At 42.4% G+C, this 25,766-nt stretch overlaps 1 protein-coding gene across 3 annotated transcripts in view; it reads left to right on the top strand.

Annotated features, from left to right (window-relative positions):
* SPHKAP (SPHK1 interactor, AKAP domain containing) overlaps positions 1 to 19,050 on the top strand; it is a 161,323-nt gene extending 142,273 nt beyond the window's left edge. The window contains exons 8-12 of one of the 3 annotated variants that reach the window (XM_019445685.2): positions 5,776 to 5,952; positions 7,800 to 7,886; positions 10,065 to 10,117; positions 10,208 to 10,392; positions 17,173 to 19,050. In XM_019445685.2, coding sequence (XP_019301230.2) covers positions 5,776 to 5,952; positions 7,800 to 7,886; positions 10,065 to 10,117; positions 10,208 to 10,392; positions 17,173 to 17,316 — 646 coding nt within the window. In that variant the 3' untranslated portion in view covers positions 17,317 to 19,050. Of the gene's footprint in view, positions 1 to 5,775; positions 5,953 to 6,288; positions 7,774 to 7,799; positions 7,887 to 10,064; positions 10,118 to 10,207; positions 10,393 to 17,172 lie in introns of those variants that run through there. The other 2 variants (XM_019445686.2, XM_019445688.2) reach the window with 2 other exon arrangements.
* Positions 19,051 to 25,766: the final 6,716 nt, after the last annotated feature.

Genomic DNA, 25,766 nt, shown 5'->3' on the forward strand with positions numbered 1-25,766 from the left:
CAATGGTCTAAATACTTCCATTAAAAAGACATTTCCTCAGACTGAATATAACAGGGAAACCCTACTATAACTGTCTGTAAGAAATGCATTTCAAACATAAAGACATAAATAGGTAATAAGTAAAAGAATGGGAAAAGAAATATAAGAAATATGAAGTAGGCATATTAATAGCACACTGGGTAGACTTCAGGACAAGAAATTTTATCAGGGATAAAGAAGGATATTTTATAATGATAGCCCAATCCATCAAGAAGAGGGTAATTATAAATATGTAATCACCTAAATAACAAAAATGCAAACTACGTGAAACAAAATCTGATAGAGCTGGAGGGTGAAATAGACAAATCTACAATCAGGATTGGAAATCTTACATCCTTCTCTCAGGAACTGATACAATAGTAGACATACAATCGATAACGATATTCAAGATTTGAACAACCTTCTCTATCAAGTTGACCTAATTAACACTTATTAAACACTCCAACAACAGCAGAATACACTTTTTGTTTTTTAATTTACATCCAAATGAGTTAGCATGTAGTGCAACAATGATTTCAGGAGTAGATTCCTTAATGCCCCTTACCCATTTAGCCCATCCCCCCTCCCACAACTCCTCCAGGAACCTTCTGTTTGTTCTCCATATTTAAGAGTCTCTTCTGTTTTGTCCCCCTCCCTGTTTTTATATTATTTTTGCTTCCCTTCCCTTATGTTCATCTGTTCTGAGAATACACTTTTTTTTTTCCAAGTGTACTTGAAACATTAACCTGAGTGGACCACGAAGCCATAAAATAACTCCTAGGGACCCCTGAGTGGCTCTGTCGGTTAGGTGTCCGACTTCGGCTCAGGTCATGATCTCATAGTTCATGAGTTCAAGCCTCATATCAGGGACTGTGCTGACAGCTCAGAGCCTGGAACCTGCTTCAGATTCTCTGTCTCCCTCTCTCTCTGCCCTTCCGCCGCTCGTGCTTTGTCTCTCTCTGTCTCTCAAAAATAAATAAACGTTAAAAAAAATTTTTTAAGTCTTAATAAATTGTTTTAAAATGGAAGAACTACATAGACTTTTCTGCAGTCAGTATACTGTTTTGAATATTACAGGGTATGTTCTGTGATCACAGTGAAATTAAATAAAATCAATAACAAAAAAATAAATCTAGGAAATCCCCCCCAAATATTTGGAAATTATCAACACACTTCTAAATTATCCATTGGTTTAAAGACTGGTGACTAAGGACATTTTTATGCTTTAAAGTTAAAATGAAATATTTAAAATGTAGATGCTTAATTGTCATGATTTCCCCCTTCAATGAACTTTTTATAACTAAACAATGACATGACCCATTGGAAAGAGAGCTTGTAAATGTAGTTCCATGCTTATTGTTACCTTCTACCTATGGCAAGTGATTTCTATTTTCTATTTACAGTGATGACTCAAAATTTCTTTTTAAAATAAACATTTAGGTTTAAAATAAACATTTTAGACTACATAAACTGGTTGCTTACAATTTTTATTATTAATATAATACAGGGGGGAATGCAGGCGTGGCAAAATTCGTGCACGATGGTACAATCAGGTATGACAGTAGTTCACTAGTAAATTTTTTTTATTATTTTTTAAAAAAAAATTTTTTTTAACGTTTATTTATTTTTGAGACAGAGAGAGACAGAGCATGAACGGGGGAGGGTCAGAGAGAGAGGGAGACACAGAATCTGAAACAGGCTCCAGGCTCTGAGCAGTTAGCACAGAGCCCGACGCGGGGCTCGAACTCACAAGCGGTGAGATCATGACCTGAGCCGAAGTCGGACGCTTAACCGACTGAGCAACCCAGGCGCCCCAGTTCACTAGTAAATTAAGCTGGAGGAACATTCAGCTCGATGATTTCTGAGGTTCTTGCTAACTCAGAAATTCTACAGTTGAATTTGATAGCATATTACAACCGGTCCTCTAAAGCTCTATGTGTGAATATAAAATCAGTAGTGGGGGAAAGGCCATATACATACATCTGCATAACACATCTGTGCATTATTCACAAATAAATGAGCCAAGCTGTATATTCCTCTCAAAAGAAAATGAAAACCGGTGTTTTAGATAATCATTACCCATTTCGACTTCCCAGTTATGTGACACAGAATATAAGATTTACTGTAAATAGAGCATGAAATTAGATAAAATAAAATATGCTGACGGACTCATTTTTAACCTGGAATGTTCAATGTCAATCACTGAGATTTAGCTTCTGCTTTAGTAAGAAATATCCTGGAATGAATTCTTCTAATAATGCAAGGTCCTAACTTAGTAAACAGTTAGTTTCGGAAGTTTCATGTTAAATGAGCAAACAGATGGTTTTAGAAGCGTCTGCTTTGTGCTCAGTACTTGGCTTATTTACCCCCCTTTTTGGGGAATAGTTAGCTTCAATAGACGTTTCTTTCATTTGAATTTAATTAAATTCATCAAATGTCTTTTGGGTGCAGCCACTGTCTCACTTTCTCCCTGTTCAGTTTGGAAAAATCTCGACATGTTAGAAAGGAAAACCTTTTTGCAGCAACCGTGAGTAGCACAGCATGCGAGAAAGAGCCACACCTTAAGGCTGTACCTATCCAGAAGGCTGTGGGGAGGAATCTTAGAGGCAAGGATCCAGCACTTTTGTGACATTTTCTAGGTCACAAGTTCACACATCAGCTAAGGAGATTTTTAATTAAACCCCAGAATTTATATTTTGAAATCCTACTCTCTATACCAGAACTCTTTTTTAAGAAATTCAAATGCATCCATTTTTGGAGAAAGGATAATGGTACGAATCCTGAGATTGAAGAGAACTACCTAGGCTTTTCTGCGGCCCAGGATACTGTTTTGAATGAAAGGGACGAAGTGTCTTGGGTTGCATCTCCTGGGAACAGACCTTAAGAGGGGGAGTTTCGGGCAGATGATCTGTTAGGGAGTGCCCTCCAGAGATAGGTGTGCATACACCTAGGGGAGGTAGGAAAGGTAAGATTGTACAGAGAGAAGATGCCCCCAAATGTGTTTGCAACGGACGCTTCAGCACGTCCTGCGGGAAATGCCGCAGGTGGAAGGATCCGTCTCTCTGGTGCCAGGGGAGACAACGAGAGGCCTTTTGTGTCATTGTATCAGCTGGTTGTTTGGATGTTCGCTGAGGGAGGGTACAACCTTGGCAAGGTAATTGTCCGCCCCGTGGTAATTCCCAGTGTGCTGGCAACAGCCAGTATTGTCTACAGTCAGCGTGCAATGGCCTAGAAAAGCATTCCGTATCCATGACACCAGCTGTATTCCTCCTTATCACCTGAGAGATACACTCTTGCTTTTTGCCTGCAGTCTGTTGGTGTCCTTGTCTCCTGTGCTATTAGGTTTTGACGACTCTACGTAGTGTCAGGAGAAGGGTTCCGGGAGCATGTTCACAATTCTGTACATTTGGCTTTCTGAGCAAAGAGCACTGGCAATCAAAGAACGATTGGATGGTAACCCTAAAGACAGAGACTTCTAGAGAGATCCAGAGATTTATATTTCTGGAGCTATTTGTTTACAGTCCAGGGTGGTGAAGTAGAGACCGTTTCGTCCTCTGCAGAGAACGTTTGGATTTGTTTATAAGTGATCTCTCTCTCTCCCTCTCTCTGTCTTTGTCTCTCTCTCTCTCCCCTTCTCTTTCTCCCTCCCTCTCTCCCTCTCGCTCTTTCTGTTTCACTTCCTCTCTCTCCCTGGTGAAGAGGAGGGGCAAATGTGTCAACAGCAGTTCCTGTATGAACTCCAAGCTTCATAATTTCGAGGTTTCCCTCCTGTGTTGCAAGCCTCACTACATGATTCTCCAGCATTGTTTTGTTTTTAGATTCCACATAAAAGTAAAGTCATATAATATTTGTCTTTCTCTGACTTATTTCACTCAACATAATACCATCTAGTTCCATCCATGTTATCACAAATGGCAAGATTTTGTTCTTTTTATGACCAAGTAATATTCCATTGTATATATTTACTACATATTCTTTATTCGTCTCTTGCTGGACATTTATGTTGTTTTCATATCTCGGCTATTGTAAGTAGTGCTACGATAAACATAGGGGCGCATTGGTCTTTTCAAATTAGTGTTTTCGGTTTGGGGGGATAAATTCTTAAAAGGGGAATTGCTGGATCGTATGGTTGAAAGTGGAGAGAAATGGTTGGGGCTCAATTGTTAGGAAGCTAGTACGATACAGTCCGGACGAGGAGGAACGGAACAAAGCCCACGAGTCTCAAAACGTGAGGTCTAATGTCTGGCACCCACTCTTTTTGCAACCTTGGACAAGTCATTTAACCTCACTGGGCTTCTGCATCCCAATCTACAGCGAATCTATGAGGTTCCTTCCAAATCTAAATTCTAACAATTCAGAACGACCTAAACTAAGATAATTTCATGAGCATAGAGAAGGCAAGATCAATGGAAATAGAAGCACATGGGAAGGGGATAGGAGGGCAATTAGCATTTGTTTTAGATATGTTGATTTCAAAATATTAATGAGACAGATTGGATGTTTCCAGGAGACCGGCTGAAAAAAAAGAGCCCCCAGAAGCAGGAAGAGGGGCCCTGGCCGGAGTTCAAGTTCAGAAGCTATTTTCAGAGGCAGGAGAGAGAGTAGAGGAAATTGTTCAGGACAGACTGGAAAGGAGGGCAGTGAATCCATCATGGCTGTGATGGTGGCACTGAAAGGAAACCCAGGGAACCAGGCTCCGGGCAAGGTGTGACCAGAGAGGCAGAAAGTCATGGGAGGCCGGGAAGGAAAGGCTGTAAGGAGAAAAGCCTGTCAGATCAAGGGTTAAGGCTTTAGAGAGCTACCTGACCTAAAAAAGCACCCAGAAAGGCAATACTGATACACATCAGAGGTTTCAAAGGGAGAGGATGGTACAGAAAGGGAAGCCGCAACACCCAGTGCTCATCCCAACAGGTGCCCTCCTCATCTGACAATAAATTTCATATTAAAAAAAAATAATAAAAGCTTTAAAAAAAGAGGGGAAAGAAAGGTAAGCTACAAATGCAAAATGTGTTCAGAGGCATTTAGAGACAAACCGACTTGGTAAACCTCCAGAACCGGGTGGGTGTCTTTCTCCCAGCATGCTCCACTTGCCACTTGCATTAAAATCACCTGCGGGGCGCCTGGGTGGCTCAGTCGGTTAAGCCTCCGACTTCAGCTCAGGTCACGATCTCACAGTCCGTGAGTTCGAGCCCCGCGTCGGGCTCTGGACTGATGATGGCCCAGAGCCTGGAGCCTGCTTCCGATTCTGTGTCTCCCTCTCTCTCTGACCCTCCCCCGTTCATGCTCTGTCTCTCTCTGTCGCAAAAATAAATAAACGTTAGAAAAAAAAATCAAAAAAAAAAAATCACCTGCAGTGGTTGTTTAAAATGCAGGTTTCCTGCTCTCCTGGCAGAACCATTGGATCATAATCTCCGGGAGATGATGCTCTGGGTATCTTCATTTTAGATGCTAGCGTCCCTCCTTTATTCTTCTGTAGGTAGCCCGGGGGGGTTCGACATGCTTTTGAAATGATTGGAGGGAGTCAGTAGAAGGAGATGAAATAAAGAGATGGGACAACTGAAGGAGTAATCTCGAAAAGGCAAAATGGGACGGAGAGTGCCAGGAGAAGGGTCAGCCTAAAAGAAAGACTGCGCTTGTCTGCAACGGTATCTTCCTCACTGTGGCAGAGACTCGCGCCCGCTGAGCAGTCAGCAAGGTCTTCGTGAACAGCTCTGTCTTGTGCCTCCGCCCTTGGTAATGATGCCTTGCCATCTACAGTGCCGGCCTTGATGCAGCAGAGGCGGAGGTGTCCGCAGAAGGCAGAGCCCCCGATGAGTTTCCCAACCTTCCCAGCAGCGGTGGGGAGAGCACGGACAGCTGGTCCCAGCTCACCAACGAAGAGGACAATCCACATGATACCAGTAGCTTTCTTCAGCTCAGCGAGCGATCCATGAGGTACCTGCTCTTGACTTGACTTCCCAGGGAAACAGGTCTCAACACAGATACTAGAAATGCTTCCTAAATGGTTCTCTGCAAAGGGTCCCTAACAGGGCAAGAGAGAAAGCTCCCCGCTAGATCAAGGTGCCTGCCTGTCATGTTTTGGGCCAAGAGGTTTCTTAATATCCAGTTGTGCCTTTAATTACCTTGGCCAAGGTTAAGAGTCAGCTGTGTTTCTTTCTCTGCCAAGTGCCAGCTAGTGCAGTCAATGATAACGACTGAGAATTTTTAAATAAGGGCTGCTGTTACACCTGGTGTGTTTGATACTTTCTCTCTGGTTCATTTGTATTTCAGATGCAACCCAGACTGGGTTTACCTGAGGCAAGTGTGTCCACATTGTGTTGTGTTGTTTGGCCTAATTGTTTCTCTGCCTTTCTCTCCCCTGACCTCTGTATTGTTGTTCTGGGAAAGCAAGAGAGGAGTTAATGAAAGATCAGATTTGGAAAGACCCAAGCCCATCAAGAGACATAAACCGAACACTATCCCTCCGTGAGGTAGAAACGGAAAGAATCTCCACATTTCTGCCCTAAGTCTTATTTGATACTGGCCCAGTTCCACAGACTTTCCAGAAAGGCCAACGGGCAAATGGGACTCAGATGCATCTGGGTGTAATGGCTCCTTGGCAGCCTTATTTCTGGAAGTTCGGTCTGCTTAGACCCAGGAAATCTTAACATTGTCACACACTTCGTCTAAAATCCCCCCAAACTGGTGGGAAATATTACAATATAGAGATAGAAAGAGAATTTCAACGTCTGGTCTTAGCAGAAGTTTACGGGTTAATTACCTTGAGCGACGTGTTTGAGTCATCAGATTTCCGTCAGTGAATATATCTGATGCCCCACACGAAACCCAAAGCCGGAATTTGAAACTGGAGGAGTCTAGTGTGTTAGTCACGGTCCTCCCGAGGGAAGACTGCCCCATTATATGACACACCAGCACTCACCCTTTGAAAAGCTGACTTGGAAGAGATGTCACTGGGAAATAGTGGGAGTATGAGGAAACTCGGTGAGCTTGCTAAAATTGGATGCATTCCATTTTGCAAGTACAGATACAGCCTAAAAAAAATTGGCTCAAGTCAACTGTGTTTCAGCAAATAAATTCCAAGCTAGTAACTAGACCATATGTTGATTGTGTAACCCATGAAAATGATACATCAGCCCTCCTACTCCTCCATACATAAGGTATCAGGTATTGCTTCCCAACGATTTTACAACAAGGGAGCTGATTAAACTTTGGCATTGCCCAATTTCATATTTGTAAGTTCTGCAGTGCGATAGTTAAACAATGATCCAGGCGCATATTCTGTGGAACGCCCCTCAGAAAAATCCCGTGACAGGCAAAGGGAGAACGCGTGTCCCCTGGTTTCTGTCAGAAGTCAACAAGCAGGCAGATGAACATTCTGGTAGCTTCCCCAGCCAGCATTCTCAGAAGTATCTTGGTCTCCATGGGAACACCGAGGAGTCTCTTGCTGCCAGATAAACATCCTCACTACACCTAGAATGAGGAAAATAAAAGTCATGCAGATTGTCACCCACTAGGTGTAGCCCATCAGGCATGACACCACTACAGAAATTCGAAGATGACGATGACGATGACGATGATGATGATTGGCTTGGGCCAAAAATGTCTTTTGTGCCGTTTCCCCCTAATCTGTCCAGAAAAAAATCTTAATGTAGGGGTCCCCCAACAATATTCTCCCGGGGACCAAAGAAGGACCTCTTAGAAAAAAATGGCGGAACGTCAGTGTCGGCGGTGTGGCCAGGTGGTGGAGACAGGCATTAATATGTAAACTTTTGCTTTGTCAGCAATGGCAACAGTAGTGCCACTAGCAGTCTTGGCACTGTGGACCTGGACATTTATCAGGAAAGCATGCCATCTTCTCCCATGATTAAGTAAGTAGCCACCGAGATGCAGTGATTGTGAGACCGCTACCCTAACTCCATCTGGCAATCCATTTTGGTCATTGAGATCGTGCCCAACCACTGAATCATCATGTCCACGCTGCTGTGGTTCCATGTCACTGGAGCAAGAACTAGGGCCTAGAATAGTCCTACCCTACCACCACTGGTAGGACCACCACGGGTCCTACCCTACCCTACCACTGTCTTCTGGATTTCAAATCTGCCCCCTCTGATACAATCATTTCACAAAAAGCTTATCCGTACAATCAGAAAGAGATGTCATTTTACTTCATTGGACACAGAGAAGCAGAAATCCTTTTAGATCATACCATGCCAACCAACAGAGACTATTGTTCAATAGAATGTAATGTGAATGGCTTTTCCTTTACTCGTAGAAACCTGGGATAATCACTACCAAATGGGTCGAATACCAAGCGGTGCTACAATGGAGACAGGTCATTGCCGTGCAGTGACTCTGCTCCCCACGACCTTGAGACCCTTCTAAAAGGTCTAAAAGACCAAGGGAAAATAGCACTTAGAGAAGCACATGTGTAACGTAAATTACAGTGCCGAAAAGGAGGACAATGCGAGGTCAGGACCGCATCCAGAATTTGTGATTATTCTGGAAAAGTAAATGAATTGAAATCTATTTTTGACCATTATGACTTAGCTTACTATTTGGAGTTTTCTGAAATCTGAGAAAAATAAAAATGAACTACAAGACTAACAGTGCTCCCTGATCTCCTTTCTCAGTTGCTCTCTATAGCTAAATCATTTTTGCTTCACTATGTAATCAGGTGTCTGGCCTGTGGGAGTATGGTTCAGCGATTGTCGGTCGCCGTGCACCCTTTGTTCCATAGAGCCATTAGTCGCAAGTAGAGATGAACATACACGTTAGCTTGGGTTTGCTTTGTTTTTTTAAGGTAGGACCCAAATAAAAACAAACAAACAAAAAATCACTTTGGGGTAAATTTATTTTTTGTCTTTCAGGAAGCATTTGTTTAGCTACCCTTTTCCATCTTTCCCTAGGGTTTGAGCCTAGGACCCCGCAGATTATATGCTCTCAGGGAAAACCAAAATAACCACCACCCATATCCGTGTCTGGCCGCTCCACGATAGCAGAAACTGTCTTATCATATTTCACTTAGATCACTTGCAGAGACGTAGAAGAGAATCTAGACCCTTGGGAAATTGGCCGTGCTTCTAGAAGTAATTCTGTAAGCATGGCAGAACACCCAAACTTTCTCTCAACATCAGGAATACAGTGGGATTTACAGCCAGCAAATCTTAGCAGGAATAGAAAATATAAGAGAGAATACTGTCTCATAAAAACACACATTTTTAGGAGCTGCTATAGTCTAATTGCTAGACTGTACAAAAATATAAGACACCACAGTCTTTGCAAGATGGCCACCTCCTTTCAACTGATGAGCTATATGCTCTCATTTTGGAAGCACTTACTGAATCCTACCATTATATCAAGGCTTCCTAACAAGCACTCGCTGTATGAAAACACCTCAAACATTGACCATGACTTTAATGAAATACTTTGGTTTTATCTCTAGTTCTTTATCACCTCCAGCCTCCTTCATCCTTCTGCTAGAAAGAAAAAGAAAATTTTCAATTTTAATTGAGATATTTCATTGTACAACTCAATTTCTGCAGCCCATTGGTTGTTTTATCCCTTATTTCAGACTAAAATGCAGATTTGTTGCCATCATAGTTTAGGGAAAAAATCATCGTATCAGGATGGATGATATAGGGACCTTTAAATAACAAGTCAAATACAGAAGAAAGATACATCCCCAAATCAGATCTAGTAGCCTACAAGATATTTCCTTGACTGTTCAAACTGATGAAGGTTTGTGGAAGGGAAGTTGAGGAGAATAGATGGATGCATTTCTTCCGGTCTCCCCCACCAATTATCCCCACTAAAACTAGACATTTAATCTGGCCTTTTTTTTAGGGCCAGGGTATTGATTGCAGACCCAATAATCCTACATAAGAGCCACATTGATATTTCCCCAGTATTACTCCACTCTATGAAAACAATGGATCTAGAACGAATTTCAGAAGCTTGTAGATCGATACGACCCATTGCCTCATCATCCATTTGCAGCTTACCCTTTCTAAACATTACCAACCATATACTGTTGTTTTCTCCCAAAGTGAATTAGTAGAAGAAAAGGAGACTCTTAAAGGACAGTCAGAAAACGTAGAGGGTAAGCCACATTCCCATAATTTTGACACACAATTTGCCTGTGATCTCCCCGTGGAAAACATCGTAAGACTGAGGTTTTGTCTGTGTTCAGAAGGCGCGTCTGGAGTGCAGGTGGGAGCGGCCAGCCCCCAGGGGAGCCTGCTGGTGATCAACTTTGACCTGGAGCCAGAGTGCCCTGACGCTGAGCTTCGAGCCACTCTGCAGTGGATAGCAGCCTCTGAACTTGGGATCCCCACCATCTACTTTAAGAAATCTCAGGAAAACAGAATCGAAAAGGTACCATGTCGTGTGTTTGGATGTGAAAAAAGCTTCGTGGTTTTGTCACTGCTGGAAACTCAGTAACTTCCCAGTCAACTCACTTACATTTTGAATGATTTGCTCTTGACTTTTCACCTTAAAATTGTGGCTAGAACTTTGAAAGCTTCCACCTGCATAAAATCACAATAACTGTTTCTTTGACCCTCAGTTTGTCTCGGCTCGTTGGTGGCAGTGAGAAAGTGAATTGAGGAGCTGGGAACTCTTCTAGACTCTGGCTTTTTGATTGTTCCTTTGTTTGTTTGCTCTGTTTTGATGGTTCCTTGCTCTGAAACCAACCTCCTCATAACACTCATTTAAATCAAGGGTAGAAGGGAAAGACCTGATATATATAAGAAACTAAAGTGAGGCCACATTGATATTTAAAACAGACTGTGGCATGATGTCAAGAAGAAGCATGTTTAAGTCCCTACTGAACAGGTTTGCATTAGACAGCCTTTCTCATGATCATTCTCCACCTACCAGCAGTATAAAGTCAGGGAATAGATCCTTTGCCAACCTCAACATTAATAGCAACTGTCACTCTAACTCCCTATCTTTGAGACTGCCCACTAACTGCTGTAGAATCCCAATGATTAAGACTGACGCACAAATTCATCTGCCAATGTCTTCAAGCTCGATTTGCCCGCGATTTAAAAGTACGCCCCTTCTGCAAATGTTCACATTAAGAATAATGTTGCTCTATTCGTTTTCTAGTGCTGTGTCATCAACTGCCACACATTTACTAGCTTAGAACAATGATTCCCAGCCCTGTTGCCGGAAGTTTGGGTAAATTCTACTCGTCTCTGTGCTTAGGGACTTGCAAGGCAGAAAGCAAGATGGCAGCCTGATTGAGCGCTTGCCTGAACACTGTGGGGAAAAACAAGCTTCCAAGGGTTTTCAGGTTGTTGTCCTAATTCAGGCCCTCGTGGCCATGGGACTGACACCCTGTTTCTTTGCAGGACCACCTCTAGAAGCTGCGGCATTCCTTGTCATGTGGACCCCTTCATGTTCTCATACAGTCAGTCCCTTACTTCTGCCACCAGAGAAAACTCTCTGCTTTGAAAGGGCTTGTGCAAGTAGGTTAGGTTCACCCGATTATCTCCCTTTTGATTAACTCAAAACTAACTAAAGAATCTCTTTTGCCATGTACAATAACATAATAAGGGTGTAATTATCTCATCCTACGTACTGAGGATTAGGGCAGAAATCTTGGGAGCCGTTTTACGATCCTGCTTATCACTGCCATGGTGCATTTTTGAATGTCTTATTGTCCCAAAGTACCTCCACGTATTCATTAAACTTGTTTCTCAACAAGCCTGGGAGAAGAGCCAAATGGCTATTACTGTCGCTTTTTAATGGACAAGTCAGGATTCAGAGAGGCTGGCCCATGAAAAAGGATGGTAAAGGTGACTCAGCCTCGTCCTGGAAACCTCTCAATAGTGTGTCTCTCTCAAGCTCAATGATCTTGGAGTTACAATCTGGATTTTCTCTTTAATGTGCAATTGCATTTTAATTCTCACTGTCAAAATCTAGCAGCTTGAAATGAAAGATCCTTGATCATCTTGCCCATGTACATGGTAATAAGAACAGCTTCCCCATTTCTGTATCACCAGCCAGTGGGACTGGCCACTGGAAAAACTGCAGAGACCTAATTTATACTGGCCCCTCCCACATCAGCCTCTCTCTCCAGCCAGTAATTTATATTTTTCTTCATGCCCAGGACTTTCGACCATTCCGTGCCATCTGAATTTTGTCATACCTCTGTTGGCAAGGTGATGAGTAGTTCACTACTTAATAGGGTCTCCTTCCATCTTACCTTTCAGCCGGCCCAGTGCAAAGAGTGGAGCAAAAGAACCCCTCACATTGGACCCCTCCCTCTTTCTGTACACCATCCCAAAGACTCCCTGCCATGGGGAGGGGAACAAGAACTTCCTCAGGCGAATGATGTCCTCAAATTCCTGGAAAAATGAAGGACTGGCTGGTTTCCAACTTCCATCTCCAGAGCATTGCTAGGTCCATTTTCAGATGATCTGTTAAGGAAGTAGCTTTTTATCCAATCCACCATTTTGAAGAAATAACACAGGACTCTGTGTGAATACGTGCCTCATAAATCCCCATTAGGTGAAAGGACCAGGGGTGTATCACTAACTTGATTAGTAACTTGATTATGTAAATCAGGCCCTGACTTGACATTTCTTTATCCTCACCAGTTTTCAATCCTCAGAGGGGGTGCCTGTCTTTGGTCATAGCTGTTTTTCTGAGAAAATAATCACTCCACGAGTGGTATCAAGAAAAACATGAAGTAATGTTTTACCCATGCAATTTAGCATCAGATCAAGGAGCTTATTTCTAAGGATTGTAATTTTAGGGACGAAATATTCTCATTTTTTTCAGAGTCAGTTAAGGTTCTCTGCAGAGTGGCTTCTCCATAAATGGGCACTGTTTGTTGTTTGAGACCAAACTGGTTAAATAAAGCAAACCCTTACACAAAATTTTTATATCCTTGCTTTTATCAGTGCTGCACTTGAACACTTAAGTGCTGATTCTGACTGTTTTTTTCATTGGTGAAGTAGCTATTTTCCAGGAGTGCGGAAGAGAGATTGTGGCCTCCCATGGGGCCGTGTCACACAAGGGTAGCACTGCTCCTCCTCAGCTCGGAAAGGGTTAAAGAAACATCTCTGTTAAGTTCAGAAATGTCATTTTTCCCACCATCGCTGGAGTGTTAGATATCATTCACAGATCTACCCTTCAAGCCACCATTTGTGTGAATTCTGATTTTTTTTTAAAAAAAATGAATTTAGTTTCCAATTTTCCCACTTGTGTGTTTCCCACTCAGTGCCCCAGCCTGAAGCTAAAGGGCATAAACTAAAGGGGAGACGATATCATGAGTGAATACCGAAGCAGCTCATGTTTCCCACCATTGACCTTGGAATCAAAGGGCACTTAAAGTCAGCTTATAATGAATTTCAGCCTCGTTTCAACTCAAAAGGCAAACGCCAAACATTTTTGGTGGCCAGTGTAGTGCCACTCCTTTCTGAAAAGTGACACTTTCATTTCAAGCTTTCTCTTTCATGGCATTTTCTCTACGCATTAAAATACTACGTTCACTTGAAAGTTGTGCACTCAGAACATTCATCAACTGTTTATTGAGCATGTACAACATACCAGGCACTGTTCTTGGCTCTGGGAATATAAGGAACAAAGGACACAAAATTCCCTACCCTCATGGAATTTCCATTCTAGTTCAGGAGGGACCCAGAGTAGGGTGAGTGTCAACCAGAGGAGACTCAGGTTATAAAGAGAAATCTATGAGCCAAGTGCACAGAATGATCTGGGACACTTGCTTACAATTCATCTTCTTAGGTCTTTTCTTAGCCCTGATCGCTTTCAGTGGGGCCCAGAAGTATACATTTTTAACAACTTCCCTCAAGTGAAGCCGTTTTGATGAGTACCAAAGTTCGAGACCCCCTCCCATAAGAAATAGCCCGAAAGAGTGACAGAATTTGAGTTGGACTTTAACTATCTTAAATTCCAGGGCAAATTTGCCGAGAATCTTAATGCGTAAAGATCTAAAACACTTTGTAAATGTAATTCACAATGACTGACATCAGTTAAATTTCATCTACTTAATTTAAGATGTAAAAAAATCATGACAGCAATTGTTTTTTTTTAACAAATGACATAAACTGGCCAATTATTTTTCCTTCTGGATCCAAAATATCATTGCTCTCTAGCTCCTTTTCTAAATCCAACGAGCTCCTGTGAGCTAGAGTGGCCTGATGCCTGGCTTCACTGTAAATCAGTGCCTTTCTCATATTTACGCATTTGAGAATTACTTCTTTTTCTTGGAGATGATAAAAAAAAAAAAAAAAAAACAGAGGAAAAAGGTATATGCACGCCTTCCTAAGAAAGTGAGGGTCATAAGAGAAGTGACCTTGCCCCTAGTTACTCATTCCATTCTACTTGCAAAATGGTAGAAGGGCAGTAAGAAAAAGGAAGGAAAAATAGGGAAGATTTATATACTGTTTTAGTCAGCTCAGACTACCTGAACAAAATGCCATAGACTGAGTGGCTTAAACCAAAAATGTATTGCTCACAGTTCTGGAGGCTGGGAATTGCAACATCAAGGTACCAGCAGATTCCATTCCTGGTGACAGCCCTCTCCCTTCCTATGTTCTCATATGGTAAAGAACGAGCTCTGGTGTCTCTCTTCCCTTTCTTACAGGAGAATAAATCTTACCATAGGAGTCCTGTCCTCATGACCTCATCTAAACCTAATTGTCACCCAAAGGCCCTGCCTCCCAATACCATCACTTTTGGGTTTGGGACTTCAATATATGAATTTGGTGGAGAATGCCAACATTAATGCATAATAGATACTAAGTTTCTTCACTTATAAACATAAGAAATTGGCTTGAACTGAATACTTTCGTCATGGTTCTCTAACTTAGTGTGCACTAGAATTACCTGGGGAGATTTATAGACCCAGATGCTCTGGCCAATTAAATCAGAATCTCCTCTTGGGATGAAGCTCAGACACTGGAGTTTTCTAAAGGTCCCTGGTGGTTCTAGGCCACAGACAAGGCTGATAATCACGACTCTACAGGCCATAATTGCAGGAGTGGTTATAGAAACGAACTCATTTGTACTTCATAAAATGGAATTCTGCCTTGGAGCAAGAGAAGGTAGTTGCTTTCAGAAATCTAAGTTGATGTTTTTTTTTTTTTTTAATCTCACAGTTCGCAACAACTCCCATAGACGCTACCATATAATTTTGTAAACCATTGATCTAATTTAGCAAATGCACCTGAGAATATGAAAGCCCTCTATGTAATACCCCTCTTCAAGTGAGTCTGTCAATGACACCATCACAGGATATAAGCCATTTTAGTTTCCTAAGACAAAATATTTGCTCAAGGAAATGCCCACTGTGATAGGTAGGAAGGGAACCTGATTGTTATGGACTGTGAAGTGGCAGGAAGTGAAAATGTTTGATTTTTGTTTTTCACTGCACTGGAATGAAAAACTCAGCTCCCGGACACCCTAAAGCTGATTCTAAAATTACCAAAGCAATAACATGGACAGGAACAATGAAAGATCTAGGGCCAACTGCTAACCTGAATGTGGACTTAGTGTTTATTTATTTTTGAGAGAGACAGAGTGCGAGCCGGGGAGGGGCAGAGAGAGAGGGAGACACAGAATCCGAAGCAGGCTCCAGGCTCCGAGGTGTCAGCACAGAGCCTGATGCGGGGCTCGAACTCACGGACTGTGGGATCATGACCTGAGCTGAAGTCAGACGCCCAACCGACTGAGCCACCCAGGTGCCCCCTGAACGTGGTTTTAAAAGGCTATAACAACAAACTGGGAATGTCCTTTTCTGGCCTCTTCACAATCTTAGCTGCATTTTTATTTAGAAATTCCTTTTAGTGAAGGAAGAAAAGAGTGTAGACCTTCTTGTTCATCAGCCCCACAGATGTTTCAAGGTCTTGATGTCTGAGGTTAAGTCATCACAGCCTCAAGAATAGTCTATATTTAGTCGTGCCAGACCATTTTTAAAGCTGATTTATTGAGATATCAGATTGTATTTAGAAACCATGAAACAGATTCTAGCCTGTGACTACTCCACAAACTACTGGCAGAGTGGCTAGCTGGTGGGGCATCGGTCAGCAACATCCTGTGCTCATCACCACAGTGGCAGATCCTACTTCAGCAAGTCCTAAATAGATGGAAAGAATCTAGTAATTGGGCTTCCAGAAAGGTCTGGGGCCAACAGCCTCCTGGGAAGGGCTTAGCAAATATTGGCATCTGCTCCAGAGCTTTGATTGTCTCTTAGAGCAATGACTCCGAGATAAAAGTTGGGAATGAAATGGTAGCCCAGTGAGCCAGAGTCTACAGGAAGCAAAAAAAGGAACTGAGGCTAATTTTATATTTCTGTGTATTTCATGTTGGCTGCGTCTTTATAAGACATGTTAAGGGAGAGGCGACACCCTCAAGGGATGGGTCTAGCCTAAGGCCATTGGTGACCCCTCGATGGAAATCTTGAAAAGAAGTCACCAACCTATGAGCCTCTCTCAGTGAGATCTCAGAAACTTGATGCTCAAGCCTTCTCTACTGGTAACTCCTACTTTCTAGACTTCCAGTAAGAGCTGGGAAAGTAAGCGCTGGAAAAGTCTGATTAATCAAATCGTGCAAAGACATCCTAGCCTTTCTCCCCTTTTCTCTGATGCCCCAATCTTTCCTTTTCCTTTTACAATGGAAAACCAATGTCTCTTGAAATGTGATGCTGGGGGAGAGGACTATTCAAGACAGAGTGGGGAGCCAATAAGTGACTGTACCCAAAAGGTCAGCACTTGATTTACTTGGCCTAAATGTATACATCCAATGAAAGATTATTTGTAAGACAGATAGAAGGTCCTGGGAGCTATGCTATACAGTCCTGTCACAGAGAGTCCAGCTCAGACCTGGGGAAACTCTTGAAATACCCAAAAGATAGACTCTTGAAAGAAGAATCCCATTTATTTTCCCACAATCAATGGAAGGCAGCTGCTGTGAAGAAGAAAAATCCAGTTCACTTGAAAAAACTCTCTAACAATCGGAATTGTCTAAAAAGAAAATAGACTGTCCTGCAAAATTGTCCCTTGTCACAAGAGATTAAAAAAAAATAGCCCGGAGAGCTGTTGGCTTTGGAAAAAGGGTTGAATGAGATAACTTTGAGGCTCATCTGTGATACATGAGTCCTAATTCTGTGCTTTATTTTAGTTTCTAGATGTCGTGCGGCTGGTTCAGCAGAAGTCTTGGAAAGTGGGAGACATCTTTCACGCGGTTGTTCAGTACTGCAAAATGCATGAGGAGCAGAAGGAGGGGACCCCGAGTCTCTTTGACTGGCTCTTGGGACTGGGATAGGGCAGCAATGCCCTTAGAATATTCCTTCCCTTTTTCCCAGCTTAGATTACAGTGGTTTGCTCGAAATGCTCTAAACCTCCTCAAAACATCCCATCACATTAGCAGAGCTATACAAAATCTGCTGTTCAAGTCTGCTGCAGATCGAATAAATCTGAGGAAAAGCAAAACATAGATCGGTACAAATCAAGGCAACCTGTGAGCGAGTCCAAAAAAAAGCTTTATTAGAACCACTGGAAAAGCAGAAATTTTAATGGGCCCCAAACGAAAAGCTTTTAACTCGGCCCAAACTCCAGGAAAGCTGTACTTAAATATTTTTAATGATATAAAATGACATGTAATGTCTCCAATTATGTGAATCAACTGGAAACAAAGTCACTAGTCAAAATAATATTGTAAACTATGATGTAACTTTTATTTCACTTTTTTGAGCTGATTAAGGGGCTCTCAGCCCAGGTACACACTTAAGATATGGGTGAGAAATTTCCAGAATTTTGATATAAAAGATCTTCACTTTCAGACCATTATCAGTGGATATTAAGAGAAATGCAGGAGTCCTAGCGATGTCCTCTGCCCAGGTGATTTCATTTATTCATAGCAGCTCACTGGTAAGTATCTCCTATCCCCCCAATAGTGTCTGCATTCTCAACTAACCAGAAAACTATTGGCGTTCAGTTGAGAGAGAGAAAGACTGAAAATTGTCTCGTTTCCGTCTCTATATTACTTGGGTAACATGATCACAGAATTCTTACCATAAGGGAAAACTTTACTATCAAAAACAAAAGTCTTTCGAGATAAAATCTCCTTGTGTATTCAATTATATAAAATATAAGCATTCCTTTTATTTTTATTGTAAATTATGAAGAGATGATTACCTTAAATAATATATGAGTTAGCTTAGAGGTTCATACAACATGAGAGGATTGTCGTCTTAAGTTGTATCTTGACACTTGAGCTCAGTGGTTTCATCATAAATCCACTGATACTGGTATGGCCGACCTGCTCCCAGGATGATATGGTGAAGGGCGCAGGATTTGGCCTAACCCGTTAGGACCGTAGACTCTTCCTGACTCAAACACATTGGCATTTAATTTGGAAAAAAGAAAACCTTATCCCATTGAAGTTTTTCAGTAACAGAGCTTTACTCTTTTGAAAAACCGACGTATCTAACTTCTCCTTGATAAATCCTCTTCCCCTTCAACTAACTGAGGTACGCCGGCTTTTATTTTCTTGACCGGAGAAGGCGTTTATCAAAGATTTCCTTAAATATCTTGCTTTTACTCTATTTTGAAAATTTGTGAAGTGATTTTAAATGTGAACAAGGCCCCAGGCCGTCGGCGCTGGACTTATATGTCATCCACAGCTTGAAATGTCAAGAAAGCCTCCTTGGGAGCCATACCTCCCTCTTCACACATCACGGAATCCTCCCCAGAATTCATTAGGCACTTGTTACATCAATAGTCCCGATTTAAGATATGTGTTCAACTCGTCACATTAACAAAATGTCAAATTGTAAAATGTATCCATTATTTCAGACTGAAAGCTCTTTGTGCTACTGAACGGAAAAGGATATATTTATTTTTTAAACCATCCCAGAATATTGTGCGTAGACTTTTTTGTGCCGGAATGAATGTTTACTTACCCTACAAAGCACAAATACGGGATTGTTACCATGTGATAAAGTTATACATGTTGTACCTAATGTTGCAAACGAATCAATAAATTTTTGTTGCCGAATGGTTGACCATTTTTTTTTTTGGTCCAAAAATCGTTCAGTGCCTCCTAGAAAAAATGGCCCCAGTGTGATTGGATGAAGGTAGATTATCCTTTGGACAAGCTTTCCTGTTCCATTTGCAAACTTTTGAATAAGAAAATGTCCTTTGACTAAATTTGTTAGCATCAGCGATTATCACATAAATCAGCATTTCTCCACCTTTGCACTATTGACATTTGGGGCTGAATACTTCTTTGTTGCAGGGGGCTGTGCTACGCGGTATAGGATGCCTGGCCGATAGCCACTAGATGCCAGTGGACACTTCTTCCCGTCATGACGACCAAAGATGTCTCCCAACATTGCCCAATGTCCCCTGGGTGGTGACATCACCACTAGTTGGGAGCCAGCGATATAAACAGTGTACTGAAGGGGCGGTGTCTGAGGCTCTAGGAGGTGTCAGGGTGGAGGAAGGGGAGCCTGTAACCTCTAGTCCAGGGAATCCCAGCAGGAACTCGAACACCAGGCACCCCCTCCCACTTTCCCAAGGTCCAGGGGCTGCGGCCTTTCCAGGAAGCCTGACGGATAGCAGAAAGAAGCCCAGGACAAACAAGGCGTGGGGGTAAACTGACCTAGACTCCAGCAAACTAGAGGTAAACTTATCAGGCTTAGAGGTAAATGGATCGGTGCCCTTTGCATTCAGGAGACGCATGCTTAGGATTGGTGCAAATAAGGCCCGGAGACTTCGGAGCACTTTATATCATAATAAGAAGGCATAAGCGTGCTCACATAAAGAATTGGCCAGTCAGCCGGAGGGTAATGTCGGATAAAAACCAACCCTGGGCGGTGGCCAAGGAGAGATTTTATTTGCAAGGATTACAGTAAGAAGGAGAGCGGGGTTGTTGCAACCCCAGGGGGACAGCGGTTATGGTAACAGTGAGAGTGTTCCAGCCGTGAGACCTGCCAGGTGTCTCAACGTGAAACAAAAAGGGGTTGTCTTTTATAGTGAGAATAAGCGAGAAAGGGGCCAGGTGTGGAGGGTGGGATGGACGAGCCCACCCAGCAGACATGGTGTGATGGGACAGTAGGGGACAGCCCGTTGTGTCCTGAGCTCAGCCTGACCTCAGGAGGGGCTTCTTGGGAAGGGGTACAAGCAGTTCTCGTCATCACTCATGAGGCAAAGAATGGGCATTTGAAGGTTCCTTGTCTGAGGTACAGAAGGGAGCCTCCAGGAGTGGAAGGCTCAGAGCTTAGCTCCTGGGAACCAGCCACAGGCATGACCTGAAAACAGGCCTCTTTTAGGAATCTGCAAGGATTTGAGCGACCCGGGCCTCCTGACACCCTTTCCTGTACAAGCAAGTACCACCCCCTGCTTCTAGCACAGTAGGTCGAATACCTGTATTTCCGTGAGGCCATCTGGAGCGTGGGACCACCTCTGACTCATCCATGGGCTCCTCCCCAGTCCCTCCCACAAGGCCTTGTCCCCTGGGAAAGCTAATGGGCCGTGGATAACTTCCGTTTCCAGCTAATGATGTTCAACCACTAATTCTAGAAACACAGTTCTACCGTAATGTTCTTTGCTTACCAGAGAATGCCACCTGGTATATTAAGCTTCTTGAGATTTTTTATGGAATTGCTTTTGGACTTAAGCCTTAAGCAAGTAAAACTTTCTATTTAAAAAAAAATAAAAAATAAAAAAAACACCTGCCTTTTATTTTAGCTGCGTAAGAACATTGGATCACAGACCTGAGAATGTTCTTGTGGTATTGGGATGAATTTAAGTGATTTCCAGGACATATCAGCACAACTTGGATGCCAGTCGAGTATAGACAGGTTTGAATACAGTGGACAGGGGAAAAAGTCTGAGCCTCCCTCGCATCAGCAAAATTGTACCCTAAAAAAGCCAACAAAATTGGGACGCCTGGGTGGCTCAGTCGGTTAAGCGGCCGACTTCGGCTCAGGTCATGATCTCGCGGTCCGTGGGTTCAAGCCCCACGTCGGGCTCTGTGCTGACAGCTCAGAGCCTGGAGCATGTTTCAGATTCTCTGTCTCCCTCTTTCTGACCCTCCCCTGTTCATGCTCTGTCTCTCCCTGTCTCAAAAATAAATAAAACGTTAAAAAAAAATTTTTTTTAAAAGCCAACAAAATGTAATCCGCTGGTATTGCTGCAAGAATCCTTTGACCATCTAAATTTTCCATTTCCTGACATAGTCCCTTTCATAATGCACCCCCCCCCCGCCGCCCTCCTGTTAAAGTCTCATATCCAATTTCACGAGCTTCTTTTCAGTTATCGCATCTCCTTCCTATTCCCTTCTGTCCTTCAGAAATGGCCTGTCATTAAATTCTTATCAACAGTTATTTATTTGCCTTTGGAAGATTCTCACTGCTTTGACGAACTCTGCTCCGTTGAACTGCTTTACTGTCTGCTGTCCCTATTTCCAGCCCAGAATGTGACAGAGACTCCAGATTCTATCACGACGCTCTAAGCACCACAGAGCGCAGGTGTAAAGATTGTTTCCTGGCAGATTGTGGGGTCCCTGGGCTGAACACCTGGCCCAAGTCATTTTTTTTTTAATTTTTATTATTGAAGTGTAGTTGACATGCAAGGGTATATTCGTTTCAGAAGCACAACATAGTGATTCGACAATTCTGTGTATTACTCAGTGACCTCATCTGCCATTTATTTATTTATTTATTTACCTGCCACTTATTATTATTATTGTAATAATACAATATTATTACAGTATTATTGACTATTCCTTATGCTGTAATTCTCATGCCCATGACTACCCTCCACCCCGCCAACCTCCTCTCTGGCAATCACCAGTTCAGTCTCTGTATTTATGAGCCTGTCTCTGCTTGTTTGTTTGGTTTGGTTTGGTTACATCCCGCATAAAAGTGAAGTCAGATAGTGTTTGTCTTTTTCAGTTTGACTTATTTCACTTAGGATAATACCCTCTTGCCCATGCGTGCTGTCACAAAGGGCAAGGTCTCATTCTTTTTAATGGCTGAGTAATAGCCCATCATATATATACCACAATTTCTTTATCCATTCATCTGTCAGTGGACACAGGTTGCTCCCATATCTTGGCTATGATAAATAATACTACCGCGATCAACATAGACTTATGTGCGTCTTTTAGAATTAATGGTTTCATTGTGTGTGTGTGTAAATGCCCAATAGTGGAACTGCTGTATCACATGGCCTTCCTCGTATTAGTTTTTTGAGGACTGTCCATACCGTTTTGCACAGTGGCTGCACCAAGTTGCATTCCCACCAACGGTGCGTGAGGTTGCCCTTTTCACCACATCCTCGCCCACACTTGTTATCGCCTCTTTTTGTCTTAATACCAGTCTGGCCCAAATCTTCATAAACACAAAACACATCCCTCTTTCGACACATCAAAAATGACAGCATGAGACACAGATCAGGTAGGAGCAAGAGTTTTGTTTCTTACGGAGGAAAGCGGGGTGAATCGCCACGTGTTGAAACAGAACGAAGGGGGATAAAACCACGAAAGCCTCTAGTTTTGAGCTCGCTGGATTCTTCTTCGTGGCTACGTGTGCCGCTGGGGAAGGTTGCTCTACCTGCTATTTCAAGCACCAAGACAAGTGTTACAAGTCTAGCGACATATTTAGTGATAAAGGCAGTAAGGCCACATGTCGACCATTTATAAAATCCTTAGAAATGTCTAATAAAGCCTTACTAAATTAGATCAGTTATTTCCTTCTGCCTTCATTTGACATCAGGATCTTCTCTTAAAACCTAAGTGCAAGTATATATAAAAAAAGCTGTCATTTACAGCCCCAGCTGCGTGTGCCCTCCAGCATATGACTAAGTGTTTTCTGAAACATTTGGTTTTGCTTTGCTTTTTAATGCAGCAGATAAAGTATGCAGATAATATGATACAGGAAATCTCTTCCAACTGCAACATTCTACAAATTGCTGTTTGGCAGAGAGAAAGGAAAGTGTGGTAGTCTCCTGAGGAACAAAGCGGTTGTTCTATGGAATTTGGTGTCTTGGGGAGATAAAGATTATTAGACGTCAAGCAGCCGGTTGCTTCTTTGTTTCCTGATTGCTTGGGGCAAGAGGCAGAGAAATCAGGTGGTGAACAATTTTGGTTAAAGAAATGAGGGAGGGGCACCTGGGTGGCTCGGTCGGTTAAGCGCCTGACTCTAGATTTCGGCTCGGGTCATGATCTCACGGTTCTTGAGATCGAGCCCTGCATTGGGCACTGTGCTGACAGTGTGGAGCCTGCTTGGCATGCTCTCTCTGCCTCTCTCTTCCCCTGCCCTGCTCATACATGCTTGCACTCTCGTTCTCTCTCTCTCTCTCTCTCAAAATAAATAAATAGGTTGTAAAATATTAAACCAAAAAATGAGATGAGGAAAAGTTTGAGAGTATTCAGAGGGACAAAGAAAGATGTAGTTATGGTTCTGAACATTTTTGTGGTATAGGCTTTTTTGAAAATCGAAGGAAAACTCCGCCTGTGTAAAATTCAGGGATTGCCTATACAGTTTCAGGGGGATTATGCATGCCATTTTCATAATCCTGCTCTAGACTCTACATCTCTAGAAAGTAGAACCCTTGGCTTGTTCACTTGGTATCACCTCGGAATCCTCCCTCTGATGCCTGATCTAATTTAGTACCGAACGGATCTTCATTGCATGTTTGTTTAAAGGACCATCCCCTTCTAGGAGCTCATGTATTTGTGAAGAAATCATGTCCAAGGGGCAGATTCTAAAATTAAAAAGAATGCTATTTTAAAGGCATTCTTTGTGTAGAATATGTCCTAATCAAGGAAGGAAAGGGGGAGGGAGGAAGAAGAAAGGAAAAGAAAGAAGGAAAGAAAGAGAAAGAGAGAAGGGAGGGAGGAGAAGGGGAAAGAAAGAAAGAAAGAAAGAAAGAAAGAAAGAAAGAAAGAAAAGAAAGAAAAGAAAAAGAAGAGAGAAGGGAGGGAGGAAGGAAGGAAGGAACAGAGAAGGAAAGAAAGAAATAGGGAAAGGAGGGAAGGGGAAAAGAAGCCTATGTAACTCTTCAAGAAATATATTACTTTTTAAGTCAGAAAATTCTAACTCTGGCAGAGTTTATAAAATATATACAACATATGTCATGGTTAATATACGACAAGACACATGTCCACACTGGCCGCTTTAAGCTTCGGTCAAAGTCTGGGACCCCATTAATGACTTCTAAGGAGAACTAATTCCTTCTCACCTCCAGGGGCTGAAGTTCTGATGTCCACCCCCCAAACCACACACATCTGTTTTTCCTTCATTAGTATTTGCTGAAAACAGAGATAACAGCTCTAACTACCTGCCACTCAAAGCAGATTAAGCGGATTACTTTTAATTAAAAATACACCCAGAACGGGAACATATTCAGCCACAAAAAAGAAGGAAACCCTTCCATTTGCAACAATATGGTAGAAACTCGAGGGCTTTGTGAGACAGAGAAACGCAAACACTGTACAGTCTCGTGTGTATGTGGAATCTTAAAAACAAAAACAAACAAAAAAAAAACACAAAAAAGGCCGATAATAAAAAAAAGAGAGAGATCAGATTTGTGGTTGCCAGAGGTGAGGGCTGGAAGGGAGGGAAATCGGAGGCAGGGGGTCAAAAGATCCGAACTTCCAGTTGTCAGAGAAACGAGTAGTAGGGATGTAACGCACAACGCACAACACGATGAACACAGCTAATGCTGTTGTGGGACCTCCAGGACAGTTCCAGAGGAAGTAGATCCCAAGAGCTCACATCACAAGAAAAACACCTTTTTTTTTCTTTTTTCTTTTCCATCTATCTGATGGAGATTAACTAAGCTTATATGGTAATCATTTCACAATATATGTAAGCTGAATCATTAGGCTCTACACTTTAAACTTATACAGTGCTGTAGGCCAACTATCGCTTACTAAAACCAGCGGAGGGGGCTGTTGAAATCAATAACAATGGTTAAGATTGTTCATTTCATGGTATTTCTTTTTGCCATAAAAAAGCCATTCAAAAATGCACCAGTTACAACAAAGCTGCCATATACACCCCTGAAGAAATAGGAAGCTGTAAGCTTATGCCCTTAACAACCTGTTACTGCCTGGCTAAGCATTTCTTGACAGTCTAGTAACCAATTTTCAGAAACGAGAGCCACGAAAAGGAATTCAGTACAATGCCTGGCATTATGATAGGCGTTCATATTTAGCCTTTTCCAGTTCCTGAACATCTATTCGGCACCAGACATGACAAGCACTGTGTCCGATGACCCAAGAAAATGCAACAGAGAAGAGACAATGTGCTTGGCATTTTAGGATTTCCATTCTAGCGAGGGATACAGATGAGGAGCCAAAGCAAAAGTACAATATGGGGAATAAGTTTAATCGAGCATATAGCAATAATGAACAGTGCTGGAAATAAAGCAATTAAAAAGCAGGGTGAGGGTGAAAGAGGGCTGGGCAGTGTTCGTTTGGATCATGTCTAACCCGAGCAGTTCCAAGTTCCTCTCTAGGTAAATCTGAAATTTTTGAAGAAGTCAAAAATTGGCACGTGAAATGGCCCTGACCACTTGTTAGCCAGTATAAACACGTGATTTGGGGTTCTAAGTAAGAAGGCACTGGCGATGTCATCTAGGTTCTGGACTTCAGCAACTGAGACAGCTTGAACTGGCTTGTTACCATGGCAGCATTGCCACATTGCCTCTAGTGGGTGATGGCTGGAGCAAGAGTTGAAGAGTTAACCAAAGAGGCTGTGC

Source organism: Panthera pardus, unplaced genomic scaffold (genome assembly GCF_024362965.1).
Source record: "Panthera pardus isolate Hobbes unplaced genomic scaffold, ASM2436296v1 HiC_scaffold_10, whole genome shotgun sequence".
Taxonomy (NCBI): Eukaryota; Metazoa; Chordata; class Mammalia; order Carnivora; family Felidae; genus Panthera; species Panthera pardus.